Below are 13,123 nucleotides of genomic sequence, written 5' to 3' on the forward strand. Positions count from 1 at the left end.
TATTTTGACTTGATTTATCATTAATTACAAGGTCTTGGGACTTTAAGCAGTTAAGCCAATAGAGAGTGCTGGACCTCCATAGCAAGGTAATGCAGCCAGAATTGTCTCCATGGATTTGCTTTTGTGTATTACTTTATATACATTATATTGGTTTTGGAGAGTCTTGTATAAAGAATGGTGTTTATGTGATTGTATAAAGAAAGAGCCTATACATATATAAGAGTTTCATGATCCTATTTGTTAAATTCAGTTTGAGCTATTAGTGGTACGAATTGGATGAAAGTACTATTTATCACTATATGAAATACAGAATTGTTTATACTGTGATAATCCCTGATTTAACTCAGTAATTATTTTACAATACCTAAAAAAGAATTTATTTGGTAATCTGTTTATACAAGAGATTAAACCTACCAGGATTCCCCTCTGTCAGTTAGATACAGTGGCAATTATATACAGGAAGTTAGAACTCATCATTGGATTTTTTTGTCTCTTTCTATCTGTGTTACAGACAGTGCCGTTATAGAGCACCTGGTGGTAGATTTTGTCTTGAGAGTCGTAGATTCCCAAGACTTTGTATGATCTGATGATAGTGGTAATCATCAGCTTTGACATCTGATAAACCTAGTTATTTTATGGTTTGATGATAGTGGCAGTCATCAGCTTTCTGATAAGCTATATTTGCAATCTGATTTAAATTTGTAGCAAGCAGATCGTGTAGAAATGAGCCTGCAGTCACTCACTCCCTCTGCTTCCAGGTATGGTCTGAATTAGACTTTTCTCTTCCTCCTGTTGCCAGTTCCAGGCTCAGTCTGAACTTAGTATAGCTTGGCCTTGGGTTTTTAGCTTTAAGCCACTCAGTACAATCTGTCTTCTAACTCTCTCCTTTTGGTTATTTTTAATAAACAAGTAGTAGATGAGGGAAGAATCTCATGGTAGTACTTTTTTTAAGTGTTATTATTAAAAAAACGTGTTTAGTAAGGAGGAAAATCAGCAGTAGTGACAATGGCAGTCTATGTTGTAAGACAAAAATTTTATTTTCCCAGAGTCTTTGGAAATTTAGTGTTGTTGACTGTACTTTGGCCACCATTTTAGATAAAGTGTTGAGGCTTTTTATATGGAAGTTGAACATGGTGAGCTAACTAAAAGCAACAAAAAATGCAACTAACAGCCTGACCACTGTTAGTAATGGAGTCCTACGTAAAACAGCTGGCAGTAAGATGGTACCTTAAGCTTTCCACTTTCAAAACCAATACAGTGAATTCTGATGCCTTAGTTATAGCAGATAATGTCAAAAGAAATTGTATTTCTAAAAAATTCATATCTACTTAAGGACCAAAAAAGGATTAATTCTTTAAAAAAAATACAGGAATGAGGAACACTAGATTAAAACTGGTGCTTCCTAGAACCTTTAATTCACTGTTATATTAAGAATTTTCAAGGTGCAATTTTAATATTCATGAGTTTCTCATGTTGGTATATGTAAATGATAATCAGTGGACCATAGCCAATAATAGTAAAATATCTGGAAACAACCTAAATATTCCTCTTTAGGGATTGAGTAAATAAATAATGATACATTCATAAATCAGAACATTATGTGAACTTAAAAAATAAGGTAGAGCTATATGTGTATATATGGAAACGTATACAACTACACATTTAGGTGAAGAAAGTGCAACTCCTTTTATGTTACTGAGAAGGAGGTCTACCACATGCCGGTGGGCAGACAGGCACTCTGTGCAATCCCAGATATGGCCATTCTACATAGTTCCTTATGTGAATGGTTATGTAGCTTGGTAGCCCTGCTTTATCTGCATAAATAATTTCTGGAATAATCTATAAAAAACTAGTCAAACTGATTGTCTCTGCATCAGAATTTGAAATGGAGGAGGGAGGAATGAGATGTTGTACTTTCAAGTCCTTGTGTACTTCTGAATTTTTACCATGAGAATGTATATTTTTTGTTGAAAATCTTAATGTTAATTTTGTAATATTAAGCATTTAATACATGTTTTATGAATGTTTTCAGTTGATTTACTCTATCATATAGACATTTCTCTCTGACTATGAAAACATTACTACTTCTAAGGTCATGATTACACAACTACACGGCGATTCCCAAATCTCTATATCACTGGTTTTGACCTGTATTTAAATTCAGATTTTATGTACAACAACCTCCTAGACATCTCTGTGTGGATACTTTAAAGTTTCCTCCTATTCACTTGCCTAAAACTGAACTCATACTCTTCCTTCACAAATCACCTCTTCCTCATCCCTGTATTCCTCACCTTCAGTGATGTTTCTCTCATGCACCTAGTCAACTGTGGCAAAAATCCTGAAAGTTATCTAATAGGTAGTCTTCCCTTATTATATTCCATTGATCATTTATTAATATTGATTTTTTTCCTTAAAGTCTCTGAAACACATCCATCTGAACAACCACCAATTCCATTCTATCTCCTGTCTTTACTTACTGAGTGATTCACACCTTTCCTTTTAATCCGTCCTCCACACTACAGCCAGAACAACCTCAAACTAGAATCTATTCATGTTCTTCTACTAACTTACCAACAGTTATTAGATTATATGTGTCTCCTCCCTGGAGTGGACATGAGTCATTTTAAAAGACAGCACCACCCAAAGAAAATAAATTTTCTAGATCTCAAATTTTATGTTTATTTTTATATTTAAGTATGTCTACAAAATAGGAGGTTGAAATATATATAATGTCCAACTATATATAATATATTAGTATATAACTATAGATAGACAGATATAATTAGTATATTTATACCAGTGATTATCTGGTTTAAAACCTCTGGCTGCATATACAAGGCAGAGAGATGCCATCAGTGAATGGTAGATTGTGAACATGCAATAGAATGAAACAGTAGCATAAAGAACCTGAACCAGAAATTAAGAATCTGAGGGCATTAGTCCAGGTTCTGATTATACTTACCTTTAAGATTGAAAAATAATTTACGAGCTATGTGTTTGGGTTTTTCTATCTACAAAATGAGAATGGGCTTAGGCTAGATATGAGATGACAAACAGGTCTCAACTCAAGTGCCAACCTCAATCAATTTGAAGTGGTTGCCTGAAGACGAAGGGTGTGCTTCTGGGATCAGCAACATTATGCTGAAATCAATTAGGAAGGTCTGCCATGGTTCGGGGAGAGACAGTTATAGCACTTGTGCCCATATTAGCTATCCCAAGACTAGATAATCTCTAAATTCTAGCTCTATAATTGAGTATTTCTATGCTAGATAAAGGTGATTGTACATTAAAATTGTTAGCTGTCTTATTCCTTGGTTGCCTTCAGTTGTTCCAGTTCATTTAAGATATATTATCTCACAGTTGAATGTGACTCTAATGATCATACTAATGTTGACAGTTTTATAAGTGGCAAACTATGTATTTAAAAAAATTTTTCTTTTTAGATCTTCCTCCTCCTCCCGTGCCACCTCCTGCTATAAAGTCACCCACTGTCCAGTCCAAGGCTCAGCTGGAGGTGCGACCTGTAATGGTGCCAAAACTCCCTTCTGTAGAAGCAAGAACAGACAGGCCATCAGATAGAAAAGGAGGCAGTTACAAGGGGAGAGAAGCATTGGATGGAAGACAAGTCGCTGATATGCGACCAAATCCAGGTGATCCCAGAGAAGCACAGGAACAGCAAAATGATGGGAAAGGACGAGGAAACAAGGCAGCAAAGCGAGACCTTCCACCAGCAAAGACTCATCTCATCCAAGGTACTGATTTATTTTAGCAGCCAATAAATATAGATCAAACCTGTGTTTGCAAGGTGCACTCTTAGGCTCTCTGGGGCCACATGAAAAGTGGTAAGATTTAGAAATTTGCTCTGCAGTGCAGACAGGCATGGACCCAAATAATTTACATACAGTTCGCTCTAATATGGGACATTATACAAGTCTTCCTTGGCAAGGTGCCAATTTTAAAGAGTTAAATTTAAAGGAAAGTATGATTTCTATAAGTTAAACTGGGAGAGGGGGTTATCAGGCAAAGGAAATAAGTGGAGAAAAAAACATGAAAGTGTGAAAATGAATGTTTGGTGAATACTGATTTCTATTTTGTCTGGAGAATGAGATGCCTGGGGCCAGGGACAAATGGTAAAAGATAAAACTAGAAAGGTGGTTCACCAGATTGGGAAGGCCAGGACTTCTATTTTATAGAGTTTGGGATTTAAGATACGGATGGTGGTGAGCCAGCAAAGAATTTGATCATGTAATGACATAATCAGATTTGTGTTTTGAAAAAAAAAATAACTGCCAGCACTCTATTGTGAAAGAAGAGACTGGAGTTGGGTAGCTGAAGGTATCAGAACATTGCAAAATAATCTAGGTCTAAAATGTGAAAGCCCTGAATTAAAATAGTTGTGCAAATTAAAAGGAGGAAACAGCCTACGTAGACATTTCAGAGACAGACCCTATAGGACTTGGGGACTAACTGAATGTAAAAAAGCACAATGTACTAATGGAGTAAAAGAAACATTCAAATGTTAATTAGATGGCTCTGTATGACTAGTGGAGCACTATTGTACTAACCAATGTTAAAAAGCGAGGAAAAGGGTAAAAGTCTTGGGGAAAAATAATTCCAGTTTTGAATGGATTGAGGTGCTGACAAGAACATAGATACGAAGAAAATCAATAAGAATTTGAGAACTAGGTTTAAAGATCAGGAGGAAGGTTGTAGGTAGAGAGTGGATTTTAGAACCAGCAACCCAGAGGTGAAAACTGAATTATAAGAGGTAAATTAGCAGCAGTGATATACTGGCTAATGTTTAACCATCAGTTCTCCGGAAGAAAACAAAACAAATCCCTTCTTTGTAGCCATTTGCATACTTCTGTTGTCTAATTACTCCCACAAAGGCTAGTTTCAAGCTGCTAAAATGAAGTCAGTGTATGCGGAGGTGGGAAGAGATGCGTGTACAGAGGGCTCTTGTGAGAATGTGTGAGCTCTCTCTGGCACCCCATAGTCAGAGGTGAGTGTATTTAAAGGTTACCAGTGGGGAGAGGGAAAGGGGGAGGGGCAAGATAGGGAAGGGGGTACAAACTGCTATGTATAAAATAAATAAGCTACAAGGATATAATGTGTAGCACAAGGAATAGAGCCATTATATTATAATAACTTTAAGTGGAGTGTATCTATTAAAATATTGAATCACTATGTTATACACTTGAAACTCATGCAATATTGTAAATCAACTAAACTTCAATAAAAATAAATACATAATACATATATACTTACATACGTTCTTTATTCTAAACAGACACTGAGGTGGACCCACCCAGGGATATAAAATAATCATGCTATCCAAACTAAAATGAATAGTATCCTAGAAAGAATGGAGTAGGAAATTTTAAGGTAGGAAGAAATGTAAAATGCCACAGAAGTGAAAGTTAGATGTGACTGGGGGTAGAGGGTGAGAGGATGAGTGGAGGACACACAGATTTTGCAAAATGCTTTTTGTGAGTAATATTTAAAAGAGTTGTTTTTGGTAGAGGAGGCAGAACAGAATCCAGACTGTAGTGGGTTGGAAAGTGAGGAAGTTGTGGAAGGAAGGTGGTGAGTCTAGGCTCTTTGCAGAAGGTTGGGAAGAAGAAGAGAGACTGAGACAGAGTTTGACAGGAAGGCAGAAATTTTAGGATAGGGTACTCAGATATTCTTAAGAGACAAAGGAGAAGAAACCATTTAGGCAGAAGAGATACGAGAGAGAAAAGGAAATCGATGGAGGAGTCAGGAAAGAGTGATGAGAAAGTAAATCTTAGAAGGCTGTAAGTGCACTTTAAGTACAACTGTATTTTAATAAATGTGTTTGGTAAGATGAGACATCAGTCTGTTGTTCTGTTTATCATGGGTATCCGCTCATTAGCAACTTCCTTTCAATATTGGAGGACAGTTTCACTTTGTTCTGTGATGGAAGCCTGTATTCCTCGTTCAGGAATGGACTCAGCAGTGAAGAGATGCGTAAGGCTGTGCATTTTGGACAGATGCCTCCTCTAAGTGACCACAAAGTACTTAGCGACATCACCACAACCTAAAGTTTGCAATATATAACTTAATTTTTTCAGTTAAGCCAAAGATGATCTGAACTTTTAACTTTTGGTGATTATACTCCAAGTATTGATTCATAAATCGAATGTCATGATGTAAATTCTGAAGTTTGTATCTGGCCTGAAAGTAGGGGCCAGTTTGCTGCTCACAAGCAACCTTCCTCCAAAGTAAGTGGGATTTTTCAGGAGAAAATTTTACACACTGAGAAAGATCTCGGGTTTGCAGAATTAGAACAAAGAGCTGAAATTGTTTTTTATCAATCTTCAGAAATTTAGTAAGTTATCCCCTGTGTTATAAAAATATTTGTAACTAAAGAACTAAGACTGGAATCATTAATCTAGAAACAACTCGGAAAGCACTGAGATACACTGAGCAGTTATTATTTTATATGTCTGTCTTTTCCAAGTTCATTTGAACTGTAACCTTGTTTGTATGTGTCATTAAATGATCATTTCTATGCATTGCTATAATTTTCACCTTCATAAGTCAATTTACATTATTTACAATAAAAAATGGGTTCCCTGATTTACATATATAACAAATGGTTATTTTTTAATTAAAGAGAGTGGTCTTCTAAACTTCAATGTCTGCTATTTTTGCTGACATCTACTAGTTAGTTCGATTTATTTCTACGTATATCAAATATCTACTGTGTTATTAAGCATTGTACTAGTCCTGAGATTTATGTGTAAACATGAACCTTGACCTCAAGGAGCTTATAGTTAGAGAGGGAGACAGGCAATCTGTGGATTCACGGATATACTCATATTTGGTATAATGTTTACGGTGCCATGATACTCGAGAGTCCAGAGAAAGGAAAATTAGCCCCGTCTTCTGGGAGATAGAATGTTAAGAACAATTTCTTGATCTTTCCTGGCATAAGTGACTTATAAGCTTGAGTGTTCAGGATGAGTGGAATTTAGCTTGGGTAAGAAGGATGGATAGATTGTTCTGGGAGAGAAAATCAGCATGAAAAGTCGAAGTACCTTCAGGAGACCATAAGAAATTCATTATTACTAGACAGTAAAAGTGATAAAGATGAAGCTCTTGAGGGAAATGTAAGCTTAACTCATAGAGAGCCTGTAGTTCCTATGCAAGGGTGGTTGCTGAGTGAAGTCGGTTTAGAGGGAAATAACTCAAGAGGCAGAGACCTGTTGGAAGACATTTACAACCCCCAGGAAGATGTAGAGAATATAAACCAGGCAAAGGGAGCAAGGCCAAGTGAGTGGGAAAATTCAAGAAACATTTTAGAGTTAAAATCATCCTTACATGTTTTGTATTTGAATGGGTGGAAAAGGTACACTTAAGGGGTATGGGAGGGTTGTTGGAAGGCAGGCAAGACTCTAAAATAATTCTGGTTTTCTGTCCTAGGTTATCAGTGGTTAGTGACGTCATCAGCTACAGCAGGGAAGACAGAGGAAATCTCTGAGGAGTGGGCATGTGAAGTCAATATTCAACATGTTGGGTTTGAGGGACACTCAGGAGGAAGTGTTCAACTGGGCATAGTTCAGGAGTTGGACATGTAAATTAAGAACGCATTATGATAAAGTAGTAAAGCCATTCGTTCATTCACTGAAAGTATTTATTGATGACCTGTTATCTGTCAAGCTTAGAGTATGTCAGTACACAAAACAGAGAAAAATACCTGTTCTCATGACAGCTATACTCTGGAAAAGGTTACAATCTGTGAGAATGGATGAAATCACCCAGGGTGAGTGGTAAAAAATATGGGTTTATGTACACGCACACACACACACAAGCTAAAAGTTGAAACCTGCAGAGCATCAACGTGTAAGAGATTCTGCATAAGAAGAGCCCACAAAAGACTGGCCAGGAAAGAAGGAGAAGTAGGAACTGAGAGAGTAGAAACGCTTAAATTGATAGTGGTTTTCAGAGGAAGGGCAGTGGGAAGTCCAGAGACATGAGGATGGAAATGTGGTTAGCATTATCAAAGTCAACAGTGAATTTTCTCGGTTCCCTTGTAGTAATGTGGGCATAAGTAGATTTCAGTGGGATACAAAATGAATGGGAGTTGTGACTATCAATAGAGAGTCCAAATTGCTTTTCAAGAAGCTTTGCTAAACAATGAGGAAAGAAAGGATTGATTTATTTAGAGCACAGGCTTAAGGGAAAGATTTTAGCAAAAGAGATATTTTATCATATTGTAGTGTGTCAAAAACTAAAGTCAATAGAAAGAGAAGAGTTGATGAAACAGGGATAGAAGATGAAGGTCAGAGAGGACCAAGCACTCTGAAGCTAGGGTCCAGGTATAGTGGTCCTCGTGGACTCTGAAACCCCAGAGAGCTAGAAGTCTGGATTAAGAAGGAAAGTTGTGATGGATAGAACAAGAGAGAGTTGTCATCAGGGGGGACTAGAGAGGCTGTATAACTTGATGGCTTTGTCCTCACAGAAGGAGAATGTTTTTGTTTAGGGGTGGAGGAGCCTTGATTTATAGCTGGTTTAGTGAGCTGAAGGCAAACCTTCCTCCTTCCACTGCAGGGAACTTCAGTGGAAACTTCCGAGGAAATCAGATTTCATTCAGTCAAGGCGGAGGTAGAAGAATTTGGAGGAGGAAAACAAAAGGGCATGTAGAAGAGGTTTTGTGTGTGTGTTTGGTGTCCAAATGGTAGAGTGGACAGACTTTGGAGAGAAGTGGGCAGTTGGAAGATACATCAATAGAAATGGCACCAAATTTAAAGTCCTATGGAGATAGACATTCAGGAGACGACAGTTAACTGGAGTGGCTTGATTTTTGAAGCTAGCAATGATGTCGGCTCCTGAGATTCAGGATTCCACAATGTGAATATGATTTTAAAATGGAGGTTGGCATCTTGGTGTCTAGGAAGTGAATCTGGGCTTGGCTCTGTTTTGGTGATTCAGGAAGACTGGGCTTTTTTTTTTTTCCCCTGTCAGTGCCTTTTTATAATCCTTCATAGTTTACATGGGGATTCCACTATCTCATTTCCTTTCACATCAATAGTAGCAAGTCCTCTGGGTGTAGCTACTATTATCACTTTCTTAGAAAAGTGGAAACTAAAACCTAAGATAATGGGAGATCACATAGTGAAGGATGGAACTGGAAGCTATGTCTGACTTCAGGTCTGGTTTCCCTCTTTTAAGGGTATTGGTCCCAAGTGAGTTTGAGGTGGGCAAGAGCTTATGAGTATAATCAACCTAAATCCTGACCACTGCTTGGAAAATAGCAAGGTTGTCACTTTCACTTTCAGAAGGCAGTGCTGTCTTTCTCATTACTGTTGTGAAATATCCTGTTATTCCTCGGAAGCATGGATGTTTCCCCATTCAGAAGTAGAGACAGAAGTGACACGTTAGGCAATGAAAATGTACAGTGGTGTTCATATGCACTTATTGTATTTCATTACACAGAGGATATTCTACCTTACTGTAGACCTACTTTTCCGACATCAAATAACCCCAGAGATCCTAGTTCTTCAAGCTCGATGTCATCAAGAGGATCAGGAAGCAGACAAAGGGAACAAGCAAATGTAGGTCGAAGAAATATTGCAGAAATGCAAGTTCTTGGAGGATATGAAAGAGGAGAAGATAATAATGAAGAATTAGAGGTATCTATAAATTTTTTTCAAGTTTCCCAACACAAGACTAATTTCTATATCAGCCTCAAAGTTAAAAACATCCATCAGTCTACGGAAATGTTACTGTTTTGTCACAAACCCTAATGTCAGCGACACCAGCAAATGAAATTCTGAGAATTTAATGATTTTCTTGAAATGTGTTCTGAAGTTTTAAATAGGTAATAACAGTTTCTTTTTAGATTTAGGGTTCATATTCATCTACAGATATTCAGATAGGAAATGTAGATGGCAAACATTTTTGTTAGGAAATAAGAACTATTGATCTAGATAACTATCATTCATAGTATTACGGTAGGTTATAAAAACCTAGTAAAGTGACAGAGTTATAGGGTGTGAGTGAGGGTGTTTTGCCTGGGTTATCTGCCACCTTAGTGATCACTGGGGTTAATGAGGATGATTTGCCCAACTATCTTTCATCTTCAGTCTTTTGAAAATGGGACCCTGATGCTTGAAACTGAACCTCCCAGGTGGAGAGCACTTCTTGAGTTAAAAATATACTCCTTTGTTGGAATCTCTTGATAGCAACATAAGATACAGTTGGCAGTAAATCACATCTTATTAAAAAATCACCTACCATTTTTAAGATTGTATTTTCTCCATTTAATAAAAAAACAGGTTGAAGACAAATTTCTCTTCTTACAAATATATTTACTTGCCATCAGATTGTTCACTGAGCGTTAAATTCTAACTTTTTATAATAGAAGATGAAAAATTATAATTACATCTAACTGAATTTTTCTATGATGCCCAATGTATTTTAACTTTGAGTTTTGGAATAAGAGACTTTCCTCCTGCAAATGCTGTTAGAAAAGTTGTTTTTCAACTTTTTTTTTTAAATAGAAGAGTCCTTTTGGGGAACAAAAGTCATTATAGACAACTCTACTATATAAAAGCAATAAAAATTGAGTTCCAATGTTGACTTGAGGCTTGAGGAGTAGAGAGCTTGGAGTACTCCTGTTCCTCTCTCCATGCCGCACCCCCCAACATCCAGACCCTGTGCAGGAACACAGTTTAATACTTGTTAGAGAACTATTGGATTTGCTGTCAGAACCAACTAAAGTTGACAAGTAAATACGTTGCCATGAGCATTTTCCAATATGCACTAGTGAACGGGTGAAGAAACACAAACCATAAGAATAAAAACATATAAATAAATACACAATAGGAAAGTACTCTGAGATTTATTTTCACATTTAACAAAAACTTCTCTCTTACAGGAAACTGAAAGCTGAAGACCCTCAGAGAGGCTTGTGAGAGCTAATGTGAAAATTATCACTCGAGATGCCTCATATCTGATGACATATGACGCCAGATAAAATATTCAGTGCAATCAGAGTGTACAAATTGTCGTTTTTATTCCTCTTATTCGGAATACCATTTTTTAAAATTTTATTGGGGTTTTATTGTTGTTGTTTGATCCCTATCCCAATGAAGAACATCCCTATTCCCCTCGCTGTTGGAACAAATCATTACACCGTACTTCCAACAAGGGAAGTATTTGACTTCTTGCTTCAGTCATCAGCCAGCAGGAGAGAACAAAACAGTTCTTTCGCATTTTGCCCCTGAGATATGGCATTGCACTGCTTATAAACCAAGCCAATATTCAGCAAAATATTGTTCAAAGACACAAAATTGACTAATCATCCTCATGTCAAGGGCTCTCAAGATATAATCTTTCTATAACCAACTGCTAATGCAAATTAAAACGTAACTTCTGAATTACGTTTACTGAAACGTAAAATGTAATCATTCTAACATGATTTTAGAATCAGTCTTTCATACCACCCTCTGCTGGGAGAAGAAAAAATGTATAGCAAATGCAGAGCAACCACAATCAATTTGAATGGGGTAAAAACATTGTAAATATATACTCTTTGCAACCCCTGGTGGTACTTTATTTTGTCTTCTTTTCAATCATTGAAGTATATTCTTATTGGAAATGTACTTTTGGATAAGTAGGGATAAGCCAGTTGGATCTCTGGTTGTCTAGTCATTGTCATAAGTCAGCCTAGCAAAAACCTTGTTCTATTTTTCAATCAAAAAAGCAATTATAAATACATATTACAAATAAATGGATGTTTTTAATGACCAATTGAATAAGGACATCCCTATCTTAACTGGCCTAAATTTCTTCTGGTAGTGTCAGTTCAACTTTCAGAAGTGCCACTTAAGGAAGTTTGATTTTTGTTTTTGTAATGCACTGTTTTTAATCTTTTTTTTTTTTTTTTGGTTTTAAAAGCACAATCACTAAACTTTATTTGTAAACCATTGTAACTATTAACCTTTTTTGTCTTATTGAAAAAAAATGTTGAGAAGCGTTTTTAACCTGTTTTGTTAATGCTCTATGTTTGTATTTGGAATATTTGAATGATGACAGATGGTGAAGTAACGTGCATACTTTATTGTGGGCCATGAACTCAATGGTTCTTACTTTTCCTGGACTTAAGGAGAGAAAGGTTTAAGTTTATTGTGGCCAATGGTGAAACTTGCAAGATTTCCTTATAAGCTCCACTAGAGGCATTACTTGCTTTTACTTGCCAAATGATGCCCTCTGACTGTAGATTTTTATGATCCTTTTTTGTTGTTCTATAAAATTCATTGACTTTATAATTGGTGCTATTTGAAGAAAAAATGTACATTTATTCATATATAGGTATCAGGCCTGACCCCACTAGAAAACAAAGCCAAACAAAACTGAACCACACACACACACAAAAGCTGGTGTTCACCAAAAACTAAATGTGTTCACTTAGATAATTTGAAATTTATATAGAAAAGGTGTGCAGTACTAAGGGAACAATCCATGTGATTAATGTTTTCATTATGTTCGTGTAAGAAGCCTCTTATTTTTAGCCATAATTTTGCATACTGAAAATCCAATAATCAGAAAAGTAATTTTGTCACATTATTTATTAAAAATGTTCTCAAATATATCATTCTTTCCTGTGTTGATTTCTTTTTTTTTTCATTGTGTGATCAGATTTATTCCATTTAATCACAAAGTTGTGCTGTCTTAACATTTCACCACTATATTATCAAATGGGTAAAAATTCTCTTTTATGAACAACCAGGTTTCTACTTGTAAGGAAAAATTCTCATTTTACTCCTCTGAAATTAAAGATAGAGCATGAATCATAAACTAAAAGTTAATCATTCAATCAGAGAGTAACTTTTCAATATTAAGAATGTACTAAAATGTTTATGTGTGTGTATCTGAATTTCAGTTAACCTTTTCCTGAAAGAGTCAGGATTCAACAACAATAAATCTGATTTGTAAAATTTGGACCACTTATGTTCTGGCAACAAGAAAATTATATAAATCCAAAATATTTATCAGTAATTATCTGCTTTCTTGTTACAAACTTATGTGAAAATTTGACAATACAGTATTTATCATTTACCAACTTGCATATTATTGTTCATTAGATTAAAGT

General features: G+C 36.0%; 1 protein-coding gene across 1 annotated transcript in view; it reads left to right on the plus strand.

Moving 5' to 3' along the window:
• ROBO1 (roundabout guidance receptor 1) overlaps nt 1–12,622 on the plus strand; it is a 380,724-nt gene extending 368,102 nt beyond the window's left edge. The window contains exons 28-30 of the mRNA XM_031672309.2: nt 3,447–3,755; nt 9,463–9,659; nt 10,907–12,622. Coding sequence (XP_031528169.1) covers nt 3,447–3,755; nt 9,463–9,659; nt 10,907–10,921 — 521 coding nt within the window. The 3' untranslated portion in view covers nt 10,922–12,622. The remainder of the gene's footprint in view (nt 1–3,446; nt 3,756–9,462; nt 9,660–10,906) is intronic.
• Nucleotides 12,623–13,123: the final 501 nt, after the last annotated feature.

Source organism: Vicugna pacos, chromosome 1, assembly GCF_048564905.1.
Source record: "Vicugna pacos chromosome 1, VicPac4, whole genome shotgun sequence".
Lineage (NCBI taxonomy): Eukaryota > Metazoa > Chordata > Mammalia > Artiodactyla > Camelidae > Vicugna > Vicugna pacos.